Here is a 13446-nt window from a genome sequence, read left to right on the forward strand (position 1 = left end):
GCCACCTCCATATTTTAGATTACATAATTTAAAATGGTATTCCGAATATAATCTGGATTTGATAGTAGCTTCCGGATTATATAATTCGGACACACATTTGAAAAAAAGGCTTCCAGATTACATAATTAGAAAGTTAAAAATGACTTTCAGATTATGTAATATGAAAACTAATCATGCATCTGAAAAAAAAAGACTTCTGAATATGTAATCTCAAAGCTAATTACGAATTTGAAAAATGAATTTTAGATTATGTAATTCGAAATATTACATAAAAACATTTTTGAAAATATAAAAATTTATAGAGATAGAAGAAAAACATATGAGGGGTGTAGGAAGAAACAGTCTTATGAGATTAAGAAATATGAGGCCATTAAGTTTGACCCATTTGAAACTGTACAGTCAGAATGCAGTTTTTTAGACAAATTCCTCCTAGCTCAATCTTTTTCAACCTGCACCCTACGTAGATTCAAATTTCAAAAAATGTATTTCATTCTGCAAATAAAAATCTAAAAATAAAAATAATACATTCTAGAAAAGTAGAATGGAAAAGATTATTGTCTTTCGGAAATAAAAGTCTGAAAACAAAAATAAAAATCTCATTCTGAATAAAAAAATTCGTTTTTGAAAAAAATATCCAGAAACATATTTAAAAAAAAAATCTGAAATGCATTCTTTTATATACCTTCATTTTATTTAAGAATATTTTCCTGCATCTCCATTTTTAAACCTACACCCCTAATCTAATTGTATTATGCATAGTGATAAGTTATGGCACATGCATGGGTTATAAGAAACGTTATTTTATTGTGTTTTAATTAAGTTTCAGTTTTCTTCTAAATTAAATTTAGATATTTTTAATTGAATCTTTATTATTTACTAAAAAAATATGTTTTTACCATTAATTTTTAATTAATTAAGTGATATGAATGTTATTTTATTAATTATATTACATTATATCATCACGTCTTTAGAAACAATTTGTATTTAATATAATATAATATACCATAATTAACACATAACAATAAATTATTTTTATTATTTTTATTGAAAATTTGTTAGATAATAAAGAAGTATCATTATTTCTTCTTACATGAATGATGGTGACAACGACCATCTTTTAGCTTTTGTGAGTAATAACATGAAACTAATAAAAAATCATTACAACCTAATTATACAACACACTTTATAAAAGCAATAAAATTAGTGTATAAATAAAAATATATATCATTTATATTAATCTCAATACTTTATATTTCTGACAAATAAATAAACAAAAATAAATAATTAAAAAATATTAAAATTTGATTACTCAATCGATATTTTTTAAAGATACCCAAATTATAAATGACTTAAAAACTTCATTAATTATTTTCTTATGGTAAATTATTGTAAGTAGTATGAGGGAAAGGTTTTCTCCACCAAGCTTTTATCCTACAATTTATTTTTGAAAATTTTGGGGTGAGTGTCATTTTAAAAATCTTTGTTAATTCTATTGGATGATGAAGAATGGGGAGAAGGTGTAATATTATGAGGTATTTGCTAAGTAGAAAGAGAAAGGTATTTGAGCTTTGTTTATAGGAATAAAAAAACTACACAAAGTTTTGGCTTTGAAGCTGATGTTCATTCCATCTTTGATTTTTCGGTCTCTCAAAACCCAATGCCTTCAATCCACAATGCCTCACTATACCATTTACCACTTTTTTAAATCTCACAATATATAAATTTCAACTATTATAATACCATTTTCTTATATAAATATTACTATAAATTATACTAAACTGATATATAATATATATTTTTAAATATAACTATTATTTTAAGTAAATAAATAAAATAAAAGAAATAAACAATTTATTTTGCATTTTCAAAATTATTATTCTACTAAAAAAACGATTAAATATAGATTAATTGAATTTTAATGAATCGAAATAAATTGATAATTTTCATTTTATTTGTTTAATTTAAAATAAAATTTATTTAATTAATCTAATTTATATATATAAATTTGGCATAAAAGATATGTAATTGGTGTTTTATTGAAATATAAAGCACATTTCTAAAAAAATTATTTTATCTTAACAAATATTCAATTACATGTAAATACTAACTCATATTCTAATATATTAATTATTTTTCTAAAAAAGTTTATCTATATTTCTTATTATCAGATTAGTATTAAAATAACTTTCAGACGTAGTATTCATAAAATAAAATAGAAATGGAATTTTTCATAAAATAAATTAACTAAGTTATAAATTATTTTAATTTTTTTAAGACTTTAATTTCAAACATTATTTTTTTATGAGTGAAGTTTAAGAATTGAAGTCTTAAGTCTTCATTTCTACTCAATTTCTTTACTTTCAAAACTTTCGTTCTCCTTCTCACTTTCCTTAAGAACCGGAACTGGACTTCACTACATGCACAGTAAAAAGGTTTAATTTTGTAAATAAAGTTCCAACATGTCTATTTGAGTATTTTAATTCAGTTTCCGGTTCATTTTTGAAAAAAATCCGTGTGAGTGGCAATGCAAATGCAAGTTCCGGTGGGAGGAAGAGTGCCCACATGGTTCTCTCGTCGGAGACTCTTGGAAGAGAAGCTCTCCCAACTCCACAAGTGCACCAACCTCAACCATGTCAACCAAATCCACGCTCAAATTCTCAAAGCCAATCTCCACCACGACCTCTTCGTCGCTCCAAAACTCATCGCCGCTTTCTCCCTCTGCCGCCACCTCGCCTCCGCCGTCAACGTTTTCAACCAGCTCCCCCACCCCAACGTCCACCTCTACAACTCCATCATCAGAGCCCACGCCCACAACCACTCACACCCCTCTCTCCCCTTCAACACTTTCCTCCAAATGCTGAAAAGCGGTCTCTTTCCTGATAACTTCACCTACCCTTCTCTCCTTAAGGCTTGTACCGACTCTTCATCGCTTCCCTTGGTCCGAATGATTCATGCCCATGTTGAAAAATTCGGTCTTTACGCGGATATCTTCGTGCCCAATTCGCTCATTGATTCATACTCCAGGTGCGGGAGTTCCGGGCTTGATGGGGCCATGAGCTTGTTTTTGGCCATGGAGGAAAGGGATGTGGTCACTTGGAACTCCATGATTGGTGGGTTGGTCCGATGTGGTGAATTGGAGCGTGCGCGCAAGCTGTTTGATGAAATGCCCGAAAGGGATATGGTTAGTTGGAACACAATGTTGGATGGGTACACCAAGGCGGGGGAGATGGACAAGGCATTTGATCTGTTTGAGAAAATCCCTGAGAGGAATATTGTTTCATGGTCGACTATGGTTTGTGGGTATAGTAAGGCTGGTGACATAGATATGGCGAGGATGCTGTTTGATAAGTGTCCGGGGAAGAATGTGGTGCTTTGGACGACAATAATAGCGGGGTATGCAGAGAAGGGGAATGCGAGGGAGGCGACAGAGTTATATGGGAAAATGGAGGAGGCTGGGTTGAGGCCTGATGATGGGTTTTTGTTTAGTATTTTGGCGGCCTGTGCTAAGTCTGGAATGCTTGAGTTGGGGAGGAGAGTTCACGCGTCTGTGAAGAAGTTGAGGTTTAGATGTGGCACTAAGGTGTTGAATGCGTTTATTGATATGTATGCGAAGTGTGGTTGTTTGGATGCTGCGTCTGATGTCTTTAGTGGAATGATGGCGAAGAAAGATGTGGTGTCTTGGAATTCCATGATCCAGGCTTTCGCCATGCATGGACATGGCAAGAAAGCGCTTGAGCTTTTCTCTAGGATGGTAGACGAAGGTTTTGAGCCAGATAGATGTACATTCGTTGGCCTCTTGTGTGCTTGCACCCACGCAGGACTTGTTAATGAAGGGCGCAAATGCTTTTATTCAATGGAGAAAGTGTTTGGGATCGTTCCTGAAATTGATCATTACGGTTGCATGGTGGACCTTCTTGGACGTGGGGGACACCTAGAAGAAGCTTTCATGCTTCTGCGCAGGATGCCTATGGAACCAAATGCCATTATATTGGGTACTCTTTTGAATGCTTGTCGGATGCATAATGATGTAGATCTTGGAAGAGCCGTGTGTGAACAACTGTTTAAGTTGGAGCCATCAGATGCTGGGAATTACTCACTTCTGTCAAATATTTATGCTCAAGCAGGAGATTGGATGAATGTGGCCAATATAAGGTTACAGATGAAGAATACAGTACGCCAAAAGCCTTCTGGAGCTAGTTCCATAGAGGTAGAAGAAGAAGTGCATGAATTTACTGTATTTGATCAATCACACCCTAAATCAGATGATATATATCGGATGATTGACAGATTGGTACAGGACCTCCAGGAGGTTGAATTTGTTCCAATGATACCCCAATAGAGGCGAATGAAATCATTTGGTTGCATTAGCATACATAACAGCTGAAATGGATTTGTTGCGTTCTAATGCAATAAAAGCACCAAGGAATCTCCTCTGAACGGATAACAAGACGGTGTCAAAAGATCTCAAGTTCCATTCCTATACCAGATGATATCATCCTGAAAAGGAATAGCAGCGCAGGGGGGCGTGTGACAGATTATTCTGTAAGTGAAGTTGTTCATATGGACTTTGGAAATGGTGCAACTACTACTTGCAGGCGCTCAGAAGTTTCTAATTCAATATTCCATCTTACTCAGCTTCAATAGCAACTCAGTCAATATGACAATGATGCAAACTGTATATTCTTTTGACCATTTTTTTATTTTTTTATAAAAGTCATGTTAGGAATTACTGGTTGACACCTCAGACTTCAACGATGACTAGAGTATATTCTTTTGACTTTACTATTTTCAATTTCTATCTTTTCGGAGTTGTAATGAATTTGTTGTGCCACTGCTTGCAGTAGTGAGTCAAGAAGAAACATATTTTGATTCAGTCATCCTTCTGGAATCTGATTCAGATGAAGACTTCAATAGTGTTCATGGAGGTAATATGGGTGTTCTTGAAGCAAGTTGAGAATTAGCATGACCTTCCTGTTTGAATGCTTGCACTGGTTTAACTAGAAAAGTGAGGGTGATTATTATTATTATTTTCTTTCCAATACTTGATTGTGAATATCTCACTGTTGCAAGCAACCTCAAGAACTTGACTTGGAACCTAGTTGATGCTATTTATTTGTTTTTACAAAATAAGCTACTTAATTCTTCTACAGCTTCTTCCTTTTAAAGGAGAAGAAAAAGCTAGAAAAAAGTTCGCCCAAACATACCTAATAATACACCATCAAGTGTATGAAGTTAAGTGAAATATTCTTCTCTCTATCTTGTCTTACATGTAAAACATAAAACTACATAGACAAATATTTTAGTATGATAACTGAAAAATCTGAAAGGCTAACAAATTTTTCATTTACTACTACACACGACGTTTCATAGTTTTGATTGGCTTTCTAAAATAAAAAGAAAAATGTTGATATACATAACATAACTCGTCAAGTAGAGTGTTTATCAAATATCATAACTTACTGTTATCAGTATTAAAATTTCGACCAATTTTTTAAGGTAAATATTAATCCTTTAAGTAATGTTCTTTGAACTATCTTAGACTAACACATTATCCCTTTTTCCTTTTTTTTTGGTCAACAAATTTAATCAAACATATTGTTGATAAATGAGTCAGTTTAAAAAAATAACACCTAGTGGATAAGAACAGTTTGCCTTCTAAAATTTGACACATTTTTTTCCCATCAATTGTGATTATATAAGAATAAGTGATTTTCTTATTATTATGGTACAGTATTATTATTATTTAAGGAATTCATAATTTTTTTAAAGACTGTAATCATAAACGTAGGGTGCACGCAGTAAATGTATACCATCAAATGTTTTAAATTACTAAAAATAAATTAACATTCAATAACTTCTATGCCTTTTATATGATAAATGTTTTCTTTTGCAATAAAAATACTTTATCTTTTAACCACATGTTCGTAGACCCATTTCCAAGCTTATTTAGATTACCATAAACCGATAACATTACAATTTAGGCTTGCAATTTCATAGCATTTTCATGCACCTCTCATTATAATAATAACCTTGTAAAATTCTTACATGTTCTAGATATAAATCTAGAATATTTCAAACAAGTATATGGATTACACGTTCTGCAAAAGATATTTCGGATGACGGATGTCAAAAACATTCAATTTTAGTTTCCTGAATGAGTTTTTTTGGCATTGCAATTGAGAGAACATGATCTAGTGATATTTTGAGTGGTTAAGTTACATCAAAACTACAATGGTGGCCAAAGCAATTTCCTACGTAACCTTGGTACCTACGCCGACTCCAACGTGCTTCATGCAAACAATGATGTCGTCAGTGAGGGCCAAATTCAGACAAGCATGGCCACACCAATGTGTTTGTTGTAGCCCAGAGGGGCAACATGGTGAATGAAATTGTTATAGAATGAATAATCCTGAATAGTTAAAATGTTTTCTTTTAGAATATTTCTGAAAAGTGTAATCCATAAATCTTTTAATACATTTTTTATTTTATAAACATGCACGAAGTAATTTCCTACAATCTATGTAAGTGTTAGAATCACAAAGACCACAAAAAAATGTATAAATAAAAAAGGAAATTGTTGTTTATCTTATCCTTAAGTACGTTTAAAACAACAAAGCAGAAATATAGAATATAGTTAGCTTCCTTGGTCTAACTTCATTGTAGTACTTTGGATTGCCTAAATAGCCTTTTGAGGTTTAGCAAGAGTACTTTTTTTTTGCCAGAACAAGAGAATTTTTAGAACAATACTTTTATCTTTGTCTCTCTTTCTCAAGTTTTTAATATCTGCAATGCAGCATATACAAGGGTTGAGGGAACATGATGAAATAAATAAATGAACACATGTAGTAGTAGGCTACCAAGGTAAAAGAATTTTCTATGAGAAAAGTTAACTTTTCTTTAAGCATATCACCTAACACTTGGGGGTTGCCATTTGTTACTGTAATCCTACATATAATTCAGTGTTAGTCCTTTATGTACACTTAACTCTGTAGTAAACAAAAGGAAGGGTACTGTTGCCAAATCAAGAGAGCTGAAGTACAAGTTAGAATGGTTCAGATATCCATAAGGATTCCATCAATGCCCACTATGTTTTCTTAGTCCTGCAGCCCTTGAAGATGTGGGATTAATCCTGTCCCTCGATCCCTGTGTCATTGGTCTGTAACACACAAATTGATATGCTAGTATTCATAACCAGTTATATTGTAATTTTGTTTAAACTACTTCTGATTTACCCTTAAAACTGAAGTTAGAGATCAAAGAAAAATGTATGCTGCAACATTAGGTTGAGTTTCTCATTCAACTATTCAATGAATGCAATTAAGCAATTAAGGAAAATGATAGACTGAGAACAATAGGCAAAAAAAAGTCCATACTATGTGAGATGTGCATATGTTTCGACCAAATATCATATTCATGCAACTTATTTTAATAGTTCATTTTCTCTCTCTCACATCATCTTATTTCACTCTTTCTTGCTTGTCTTCTTATTTCTCTTCAATGTACAAATTGTATGAAGAGAATTTCTCTCAAAAAAAATTGCATCTTTTTCTCTCATCTTTTTATGTATTTGGTGATAGGGCCTTTTTCAAGAGTGGAAGTATGTAAACAAAAGTGATGAGAACAATATTTTTTTCCAGTGGATCTAATAGCATGCATGGAGGTGTAATATGTTTGTTTCTTGTGTAACATCACCCTAGATAAAAGTAGTCTTTTTACCTCTTCCTAAGGTTGATATACGAAGAGATTGCCGCATATTATTTTCATTCCGCTGCAACAACTCACCATTTTTATTTGATGAAATCATTTTTGGCGCTGATTGCTTCACAGGCTCACCATGTTTTCTGTGGCCCTGTAAAAGTTTTGGTACATAAAGTAAGAAGCATTCTGACTAAAATAGAGTAGTACATAGGTATTTTGATGCATATCAAGATTTCATATATAATCCACACTCTGAAAACAACACTACTAAATAAGAATTTCCATCAATAGTAAATAAAAAACCTTAATTTCGTCATCGGAAGACTCTAAGAAGAATAATTTAGTTTACTAAAGAGTATTACACCAGATTGGTTCTCTGGTGTTAATTTGTAGACATCAAAATAGTCCAAGGCTGCTACACACTAGGACCAAATTAGTCATTGAGGACTAAAATTGTCATTCGGAAATCATTGTGATGTAACTGATATTTGGAGGATTAAGTTATACTATAGCAAGGGAAGTTTTACAACCACTAATGAGTAAGAAAATTAAATCCATTAGAAATAACTATGTTCAGCTATTAATAAAAAACACATATGAAGTGTTAGTTGCCAAATCTGACAGATCAGTTTATGTTATCAAATGTGGCATATATAGTCCATGGTCAATAATGACAACCCATGGTTTTGTTTGATCAAAAAACGTGTTCAAATTAGCCTGAGGATTTCAAACTTACCTGATCTAACTGAGCATCCGATTTATCTGTGAAATCGAATTCCATGTAATAATTTGAGTTGTATGTATCAGCTGCATCGAATGATTTTTGTTGAATCCGAGGAGGATGGTATATTGGCAATACGTAGGTGGAAGTCTTGTCCTTATGCCTTGTGTTGAAACTATGTTTCCTTTCTGAAACTTCTATCCTATGTTTTGTTAAATCATATGCGCCTTTTTCAAAGGTTGGATCCAAAGCACTGATTTTGCTTCTTGAACAATCAGACAATATGGATGAAGCTTCTGGTTTTCTCCTTTTAGCCCATGTAAAGCCACTGGATGCTGAGACTGGTGCTGGTCCAGAGTATACACTGTTTTCATTGCAACCATCCCCCACTTGGGCAGCCTCAGACTTTCCATCACATGAAGGCTTTGGTTGCTCTATATGCAAAGCTCCTATATTAACTTTTGCAACATGTGCCCCACCATCATCTGTACCAGCATTTTGAGAATTATTCTGCATTTCCTTCACAAACAAGAAAGAGAAGTGAATAAAAAATAGTTATTTTCTTCAAGCAGTGTTGCATTGTTACTGAAAGCAAGAGCACCTCTTTCAAAGCTGGCATGTTGAAATTTATATGGTCATGGGAAACTTTGTGGACTCGTCTGTGCCTTTTTGATGTTACAGCCTCTCTCACTTTACCTGCAGCCTTTTTCCTGTGCACAAGACAGAAAATAAATTAAGCAAGTAGTTTCAATAGAAACCATGATGATTAAGTAGACTATCCATTTTAAATAATTCGGTGCTTAAGATACTCAAGTTTGGACCTGGTGAATGATTTAAATGAATATTAAATACTAACTTTTTTCACCTGAGGTCTAATTCTCCAGCATAAGGTTTTGATATAACATACGCGAATATTAGGCCTTGGCCTTTTCGAATATGATGCAACCTTTAATTTTCATTCCCTATAGTAGTACTAATAATTACTAAATTCATAAATAAGATTCAAAGCAGGAGAAAAATTCAAGTGTAATATAGCTTTGGCATAAGTATAGAAGAAAAAACTGAAATGATATATACCTGCTCGCATCTTCCCGATCTCTGGCATCCATTTCTTTGCTTGGTGGATACTTTGGCAGGAGTAATGGATCACAGGCATATGGCTTGGTTCTGAAATACTGCAAAATGTCCAACATGAAACATAGAATCAGACACATAATTATGTGCAATAGCCAAAACCGAGCATAGATCTTAGTAAAACAGCAGTTTCAGAATAACAACTATGAAAAATACACATGGAACACCATCCTCATGGTTAACTCGTGAAGAATCATTCTTTATCATAAAGATAAAGCTTATTGAAAAAGGAAGATCAAAATGCATAAAGAATTCACCTCTGACGTGAGTGCAGAGGAGGCAGTCCCACGCTTGGAGGGATCAATGGAAAGTAAAGTCTCGAGTAGTTTTACAGCAGGTGCAGGAAAACCTTTACACCTCTCTTGAAGAGAGGTTTCGTAATTAGTCTGAGGCTTAAACATTGTGGCCAGAGGAAGCTTATTCTTTTTCCAGTACTCCTGTGGTGGAGATCCACAAAGCTTGAAAATTTTGTGTAATTGTTCAACCTGTAGATTAAATAAGAACATACAATAAATTAAGCCACCAAAGATTTAGTGTTAGCCTCACAAATGAAATGATGCATTGATAGCCTTGTTCTCATGCCTTGTTTCGTAAATTCCTTTGTCCTTATTTTCTCTTTAATTTTATTTTGTTTGATTATCCTTAGAAGGATGAATAAAGTCTTGAATTTTATCTCCATGAAGTCAAAACCACATGGCAATTTCAATATCCTATTCATTAACTTGACGTGGTGATAAGGTAAATTCTCGTTGGAACAGTGTTATAGTGTGTTGTTTGATAATGAGAATTACCTCAGTTCTCCCCTTAAGGATGGGCCTCCCCAGAAAAAGTTCAGCAAATACACAACCCACACTCCATAGATCCACCGAAACTCCATAAGTTGTTGATCCCATCAAGAGTTCAGGAGGACGATACCATAGAGTCACCACTCGACTTGTTAAGGGTCGCTTGTTATTTGGACTAAGGGTATTTGCTAATCCAAAATCTGCTATCTTGAGAACACCTTCATTGCTTACTAGTATATTAGATACTTTAATGTCTCGATGCATAATACCTCGAAGATGACAATGCTCAATTCCACTTAATAACTGTCTCATGTAACACTTAATCTGTTGAGTAAAATATGAAACAACAATTAAGGTAACATCTAATGCACTAAGCTAAAGTAACCATCCTAATGAGTCATAAAATTATGTGATAAAATGCAGACAAACCTGTGCGTCAGTGAACTTTATATCTGGAGAAGCTACTAGGCCAGCAAGGTCATGCTCCATGTATTCAAATACAAGGTATATGCTGTTTGAATGTTGTGAAGTAATTATACCATCCAATTTCATGATGTTTGGGTGGTCAAGTGTGCGAAGAATTATTATTTCTCTCGCCATGAACCTAATGCTATCCGCTTGATATTTGTCAAAACGAACCTTCTTCAGGGCAACCATCCTCCCAGTTTCAACTTCACGTGCTTGGAATACACTGCTATATGTACCTTGTCCAATCTACACAAAAGAAAATGTCCTAAATAGATAAATGTTGACCTCATAGATTGTCTTGTCTCTGTTCTTTACAAGCCAGTTGCTAGTTCATGAGAATCTAAGATCAAATATTTTCATAAGTACTAGTCAAAATTTTATGCAGATGCTACGGTTTTACCAAGTCTGGATTAAAAAAAACTGTTGTGTTGAGTCGTCACTGGTGAAATTTTCATGGAATCTTTATGACAGAGATTAGCTACATGATTTAATTTTTTTTCTAATAGTTAAATGCAAAAAATTCAACATTTAATATTATTATGTTTGGTTAGAAGAATGGTTAGTTAGCCTTGTTCTACATAGGAGGACTCTTGAACACAACTGAAGTTACCATCTTTAAACAAAATCATCATTGCAAAAGTTAAAGCCTACATGAACTTGCCCCAACCATCATTTAGACGTGATTCCAACAAAGCATTCATTTTTCAAGAACAAAACTTCTGTAAGATTGTTCTCATCCAAATTGGAGTTTCACCCCAATAATATTGGTTAACTTTCAACACATTACTCCATTAATTATGCAAACTACCAAGTTAAAACTCAAATTCTAATTGAAAAACATAGATTTAATTCCTCGCATACTTCTGATATTATTTCTAATAGATTCATCTCAGCAATATGTTTGTTAAATGTTTATTAAATATTATCATTTCTTTCTATTTTTTCTTCCTATCACATCATATTGTATGATACATGTATTTTTTTTTCTCCGACAAGGTGTATAATTTGGTATTTGAGATGTCATCAATCACTTATCAACATGAATATCAATGCATTGATTACTAATATAAGATGGGAATGGGGTGTTGAGTACCTTATCCAATCTCTCAAAAGAATCGGCTTTGAGAGGGACCCACCCTTGAATGGCTTCCCCAGCAACAGAGGTAAGCCAAGGTGGCCACCCAGCAGCATTCTGTTCAGCCTCCACAAACCTACACGACAACCTCAACGACACTGGACCTCTCAAGCTCCCCTTCTTCCACTCCTTTGTCTCCTCTAATCTGTCGTCCCCCTCACGCGCCTCCACGACGCCGTTTCGCCTCTTCCCATTGCACCGTTTCCGTGAGCTCGAAGCCAACACGGGCAGCCCCGGGGACGTGGAATCGCCTCCGGCAAGAACATTCTTCGAACTCGCACAGCCCATTTTCCGGAGGGTCCGACCCGGCTAGGAAACGGGTCGAGAAAACGCCTCCGAAGAAAAATGAAACACTCAGAGAGAAAACGGAGAGAAACCCATAAAGAGAAGCATTGGGAGAGGAGGGAAAACGGTGGCTTTGTTGCTCCCCCCCTCGCTCCTTCGATTCGGTTTTTTCTCTCTTCCAAAAATAACACAATCCAGTAACCAATATCCAACCCTCTTCTCTCTCTCTGTCTCTCTCTCTGTATGTCGCGAGATCTGCGGAGGATTTTCGAGGATGTCGCGAACGGTCGTGAGACATTCGCGGGTCCCAATGGGTGCATATCTCTTTTTGGTGTTCTAATGTAAGAGAAAGAAAGAAAAGAGGGAGAGAGAAAGGTGTAATGTAACGGTTCGAATGATGTGTTGTTTGTTTTCTGTTTGTTTGTCGCTTTGGTTGGATACACAGAGAAGTACGAAATAGAAAGATAAAGAGAGTGTGTGTTGTAATGGCATGGTGCGCAATGGCTACATGCCAACTCCTAACAGCACCATTCAAACGCATGATGGAGTTAGTTCATTTGGGTTGGAATAATAATTTCATCACCAATCATGCATCCACACTCATTCTTCTTCTTTCATCATGTCTTTGTAATCTGACAGTTCTTTTAGTTTTGAGTTGCTGTCCAATTCTGACCCGACACCTCTCTTGGACTTTATTGGATAATTTACATGTTCAGTCAGTGATTGTGGTTATCATCTTCTTTCCTTTCAATCTATCCATCACTACGTGGGTCATGATTGCTTCTGGTTTTCATTGTATTTTGATTATGTGACTCAAGTGATATAGTGCATGTTTTTGGAGCTTTTGGTGCATCACTCCCTTGTATATTTTTTTCTCGGTTAAAAGAAAGCAATGATACATGTTTAATTATCAAAGCTAATGCAAAAAGTTTCACATAGTTGTGCATGTATCAGTTATACAGTATTAATAATAATAATAATAATAAATTCTATTAGAGGTTGAGTTTTTTAAAAGAAGATTCTCTTTCAAAGGAAATACTATCTGAAATTTGTTTTGAGAGAAACTTTGCTGACTTAAGCATCACTGAATAATTGTTGTGTAATGCTCACATCTTGTACTCGGAAAATGATCTAATGCCATGCTCAAATCAATTAAACTCTCCCACTTTTTGTAAAAAAAATTTGTATGATGTTGACACATAATGATTTTTGTATGATGC

At 34.3% G+C, this 13446-nt stretch overlaps 2 protein-coding genes across 5 annotated transcripts; one reads left to right on the forward strand and one right to left on the reverse strand.

Annotated features, from left to right (window-relative positions):
• Positions 1-2397: 2397 nt before the first annotated feature.
• On the forward strand, positions 2398-5041 carry LOC137826694 (pentatricopeptide repeat-containing protein At3g29230). The gene has a single exon (XM_068632781.1). It carries the CDS (start codon positions 2525-2527, stop codon positions 4337-4339), a length of 1815 nt encoding a protein of 604 aa, XP_068488882.1. The 5' UTR covers positions 2398-2524; the 3' UTR covers positions 4340-5041.
• A 1805-nt stretch (positions 5042-6846) lies between these two features.
• On the reverse strand, positions 6847-12824 carry LOC137826690 (cyclin-dependent kinase C-2 C-like). 4 transcript variants are annotated; one of them, XM_068632762.1, is made up of 9 exons: positions 11900-12824; positions 10768-11052; positions 10345-10662; positions 9811-10038; positions 9497-9594; positions 9021-9129; positions 8435-8938; positions 7717-7849; positions 6847-7156 (listed from the first exon to the last, which is right to left on the reverse strand). In XM_068632762.1, exons 1-9 carry the CDS (start codon positions 12227-12229, stop codon positions 7149-7151), a joined length of 2013 nt encoding a protein of 670 aa, XP_068488863.1. In that variant the 5' UTR covers positions 12230-12824; the 3' UTR covers positions 6847-7148. The 4 variants fall into 4 exon arrangements, with proteins under 4 accessions (XP_068488863.1, XP_068488866.1, XP_068488864.1 ...); XM_068632765.1 differs by having other exon boundaries at positions 7783-7849; positions 8435-8929; positions 11900-12569; XM_068632763.1 differs by having other exon boundaries at positions 8435-8929; positions 11900-12569.
• Between the last annotated feature and the right edge of the window lie 622 nt (positions 12825-13446).

Source organism: Phaseolus vulgaris, chromosome 8 (genome assembly GCF_000499845.2).
Source record: "Phaseolus vulgaris cultivar G19833 chromosome 8, P. vulgaris v2.0, whole genome shotgun sequence".
Taxonomy (NCBI): domain Eukaryota; kingdom Viridiplantae; phylum Streptophyta; class Magnoliopsida; order Fabales; family Fabaceae; genus Phaseolus; species Phaseolus vulgaris.

Excerpts from the sequence above, each read along its gene's own strand:
- LOC137826690 (XM_068632762.1), bottom strand. The coding sequence starts at position 12,229 with ATGGGCTGTGCGAGTTCGAAGAATGTTCTTGCCGGAGGCGATTCCACG. Across the intron at positions 10,663-10,767 it reads TAAAGTTCACTGACGCACAG|ATTAAGTGTTACATGAGACA; the intron begins GTTTGTCTGCAT and ends TTTACTCAACAG. Across the intron at positions 9,130-9,496 it reads GATCGGGAAGATGCGAGCAG|GAAAAAGGCTGCAGGTAAAG; the intron begins GTATATATCATT and ends TCTTGTGCACAG.
- LOC137826694 (XM_068632781.1), top strand. The coding sequence starts at position 2,525 with ATGCAAATGCAAGTTCCGGTGGGAGGAAGAGTGCCCACATGGTTCTCT.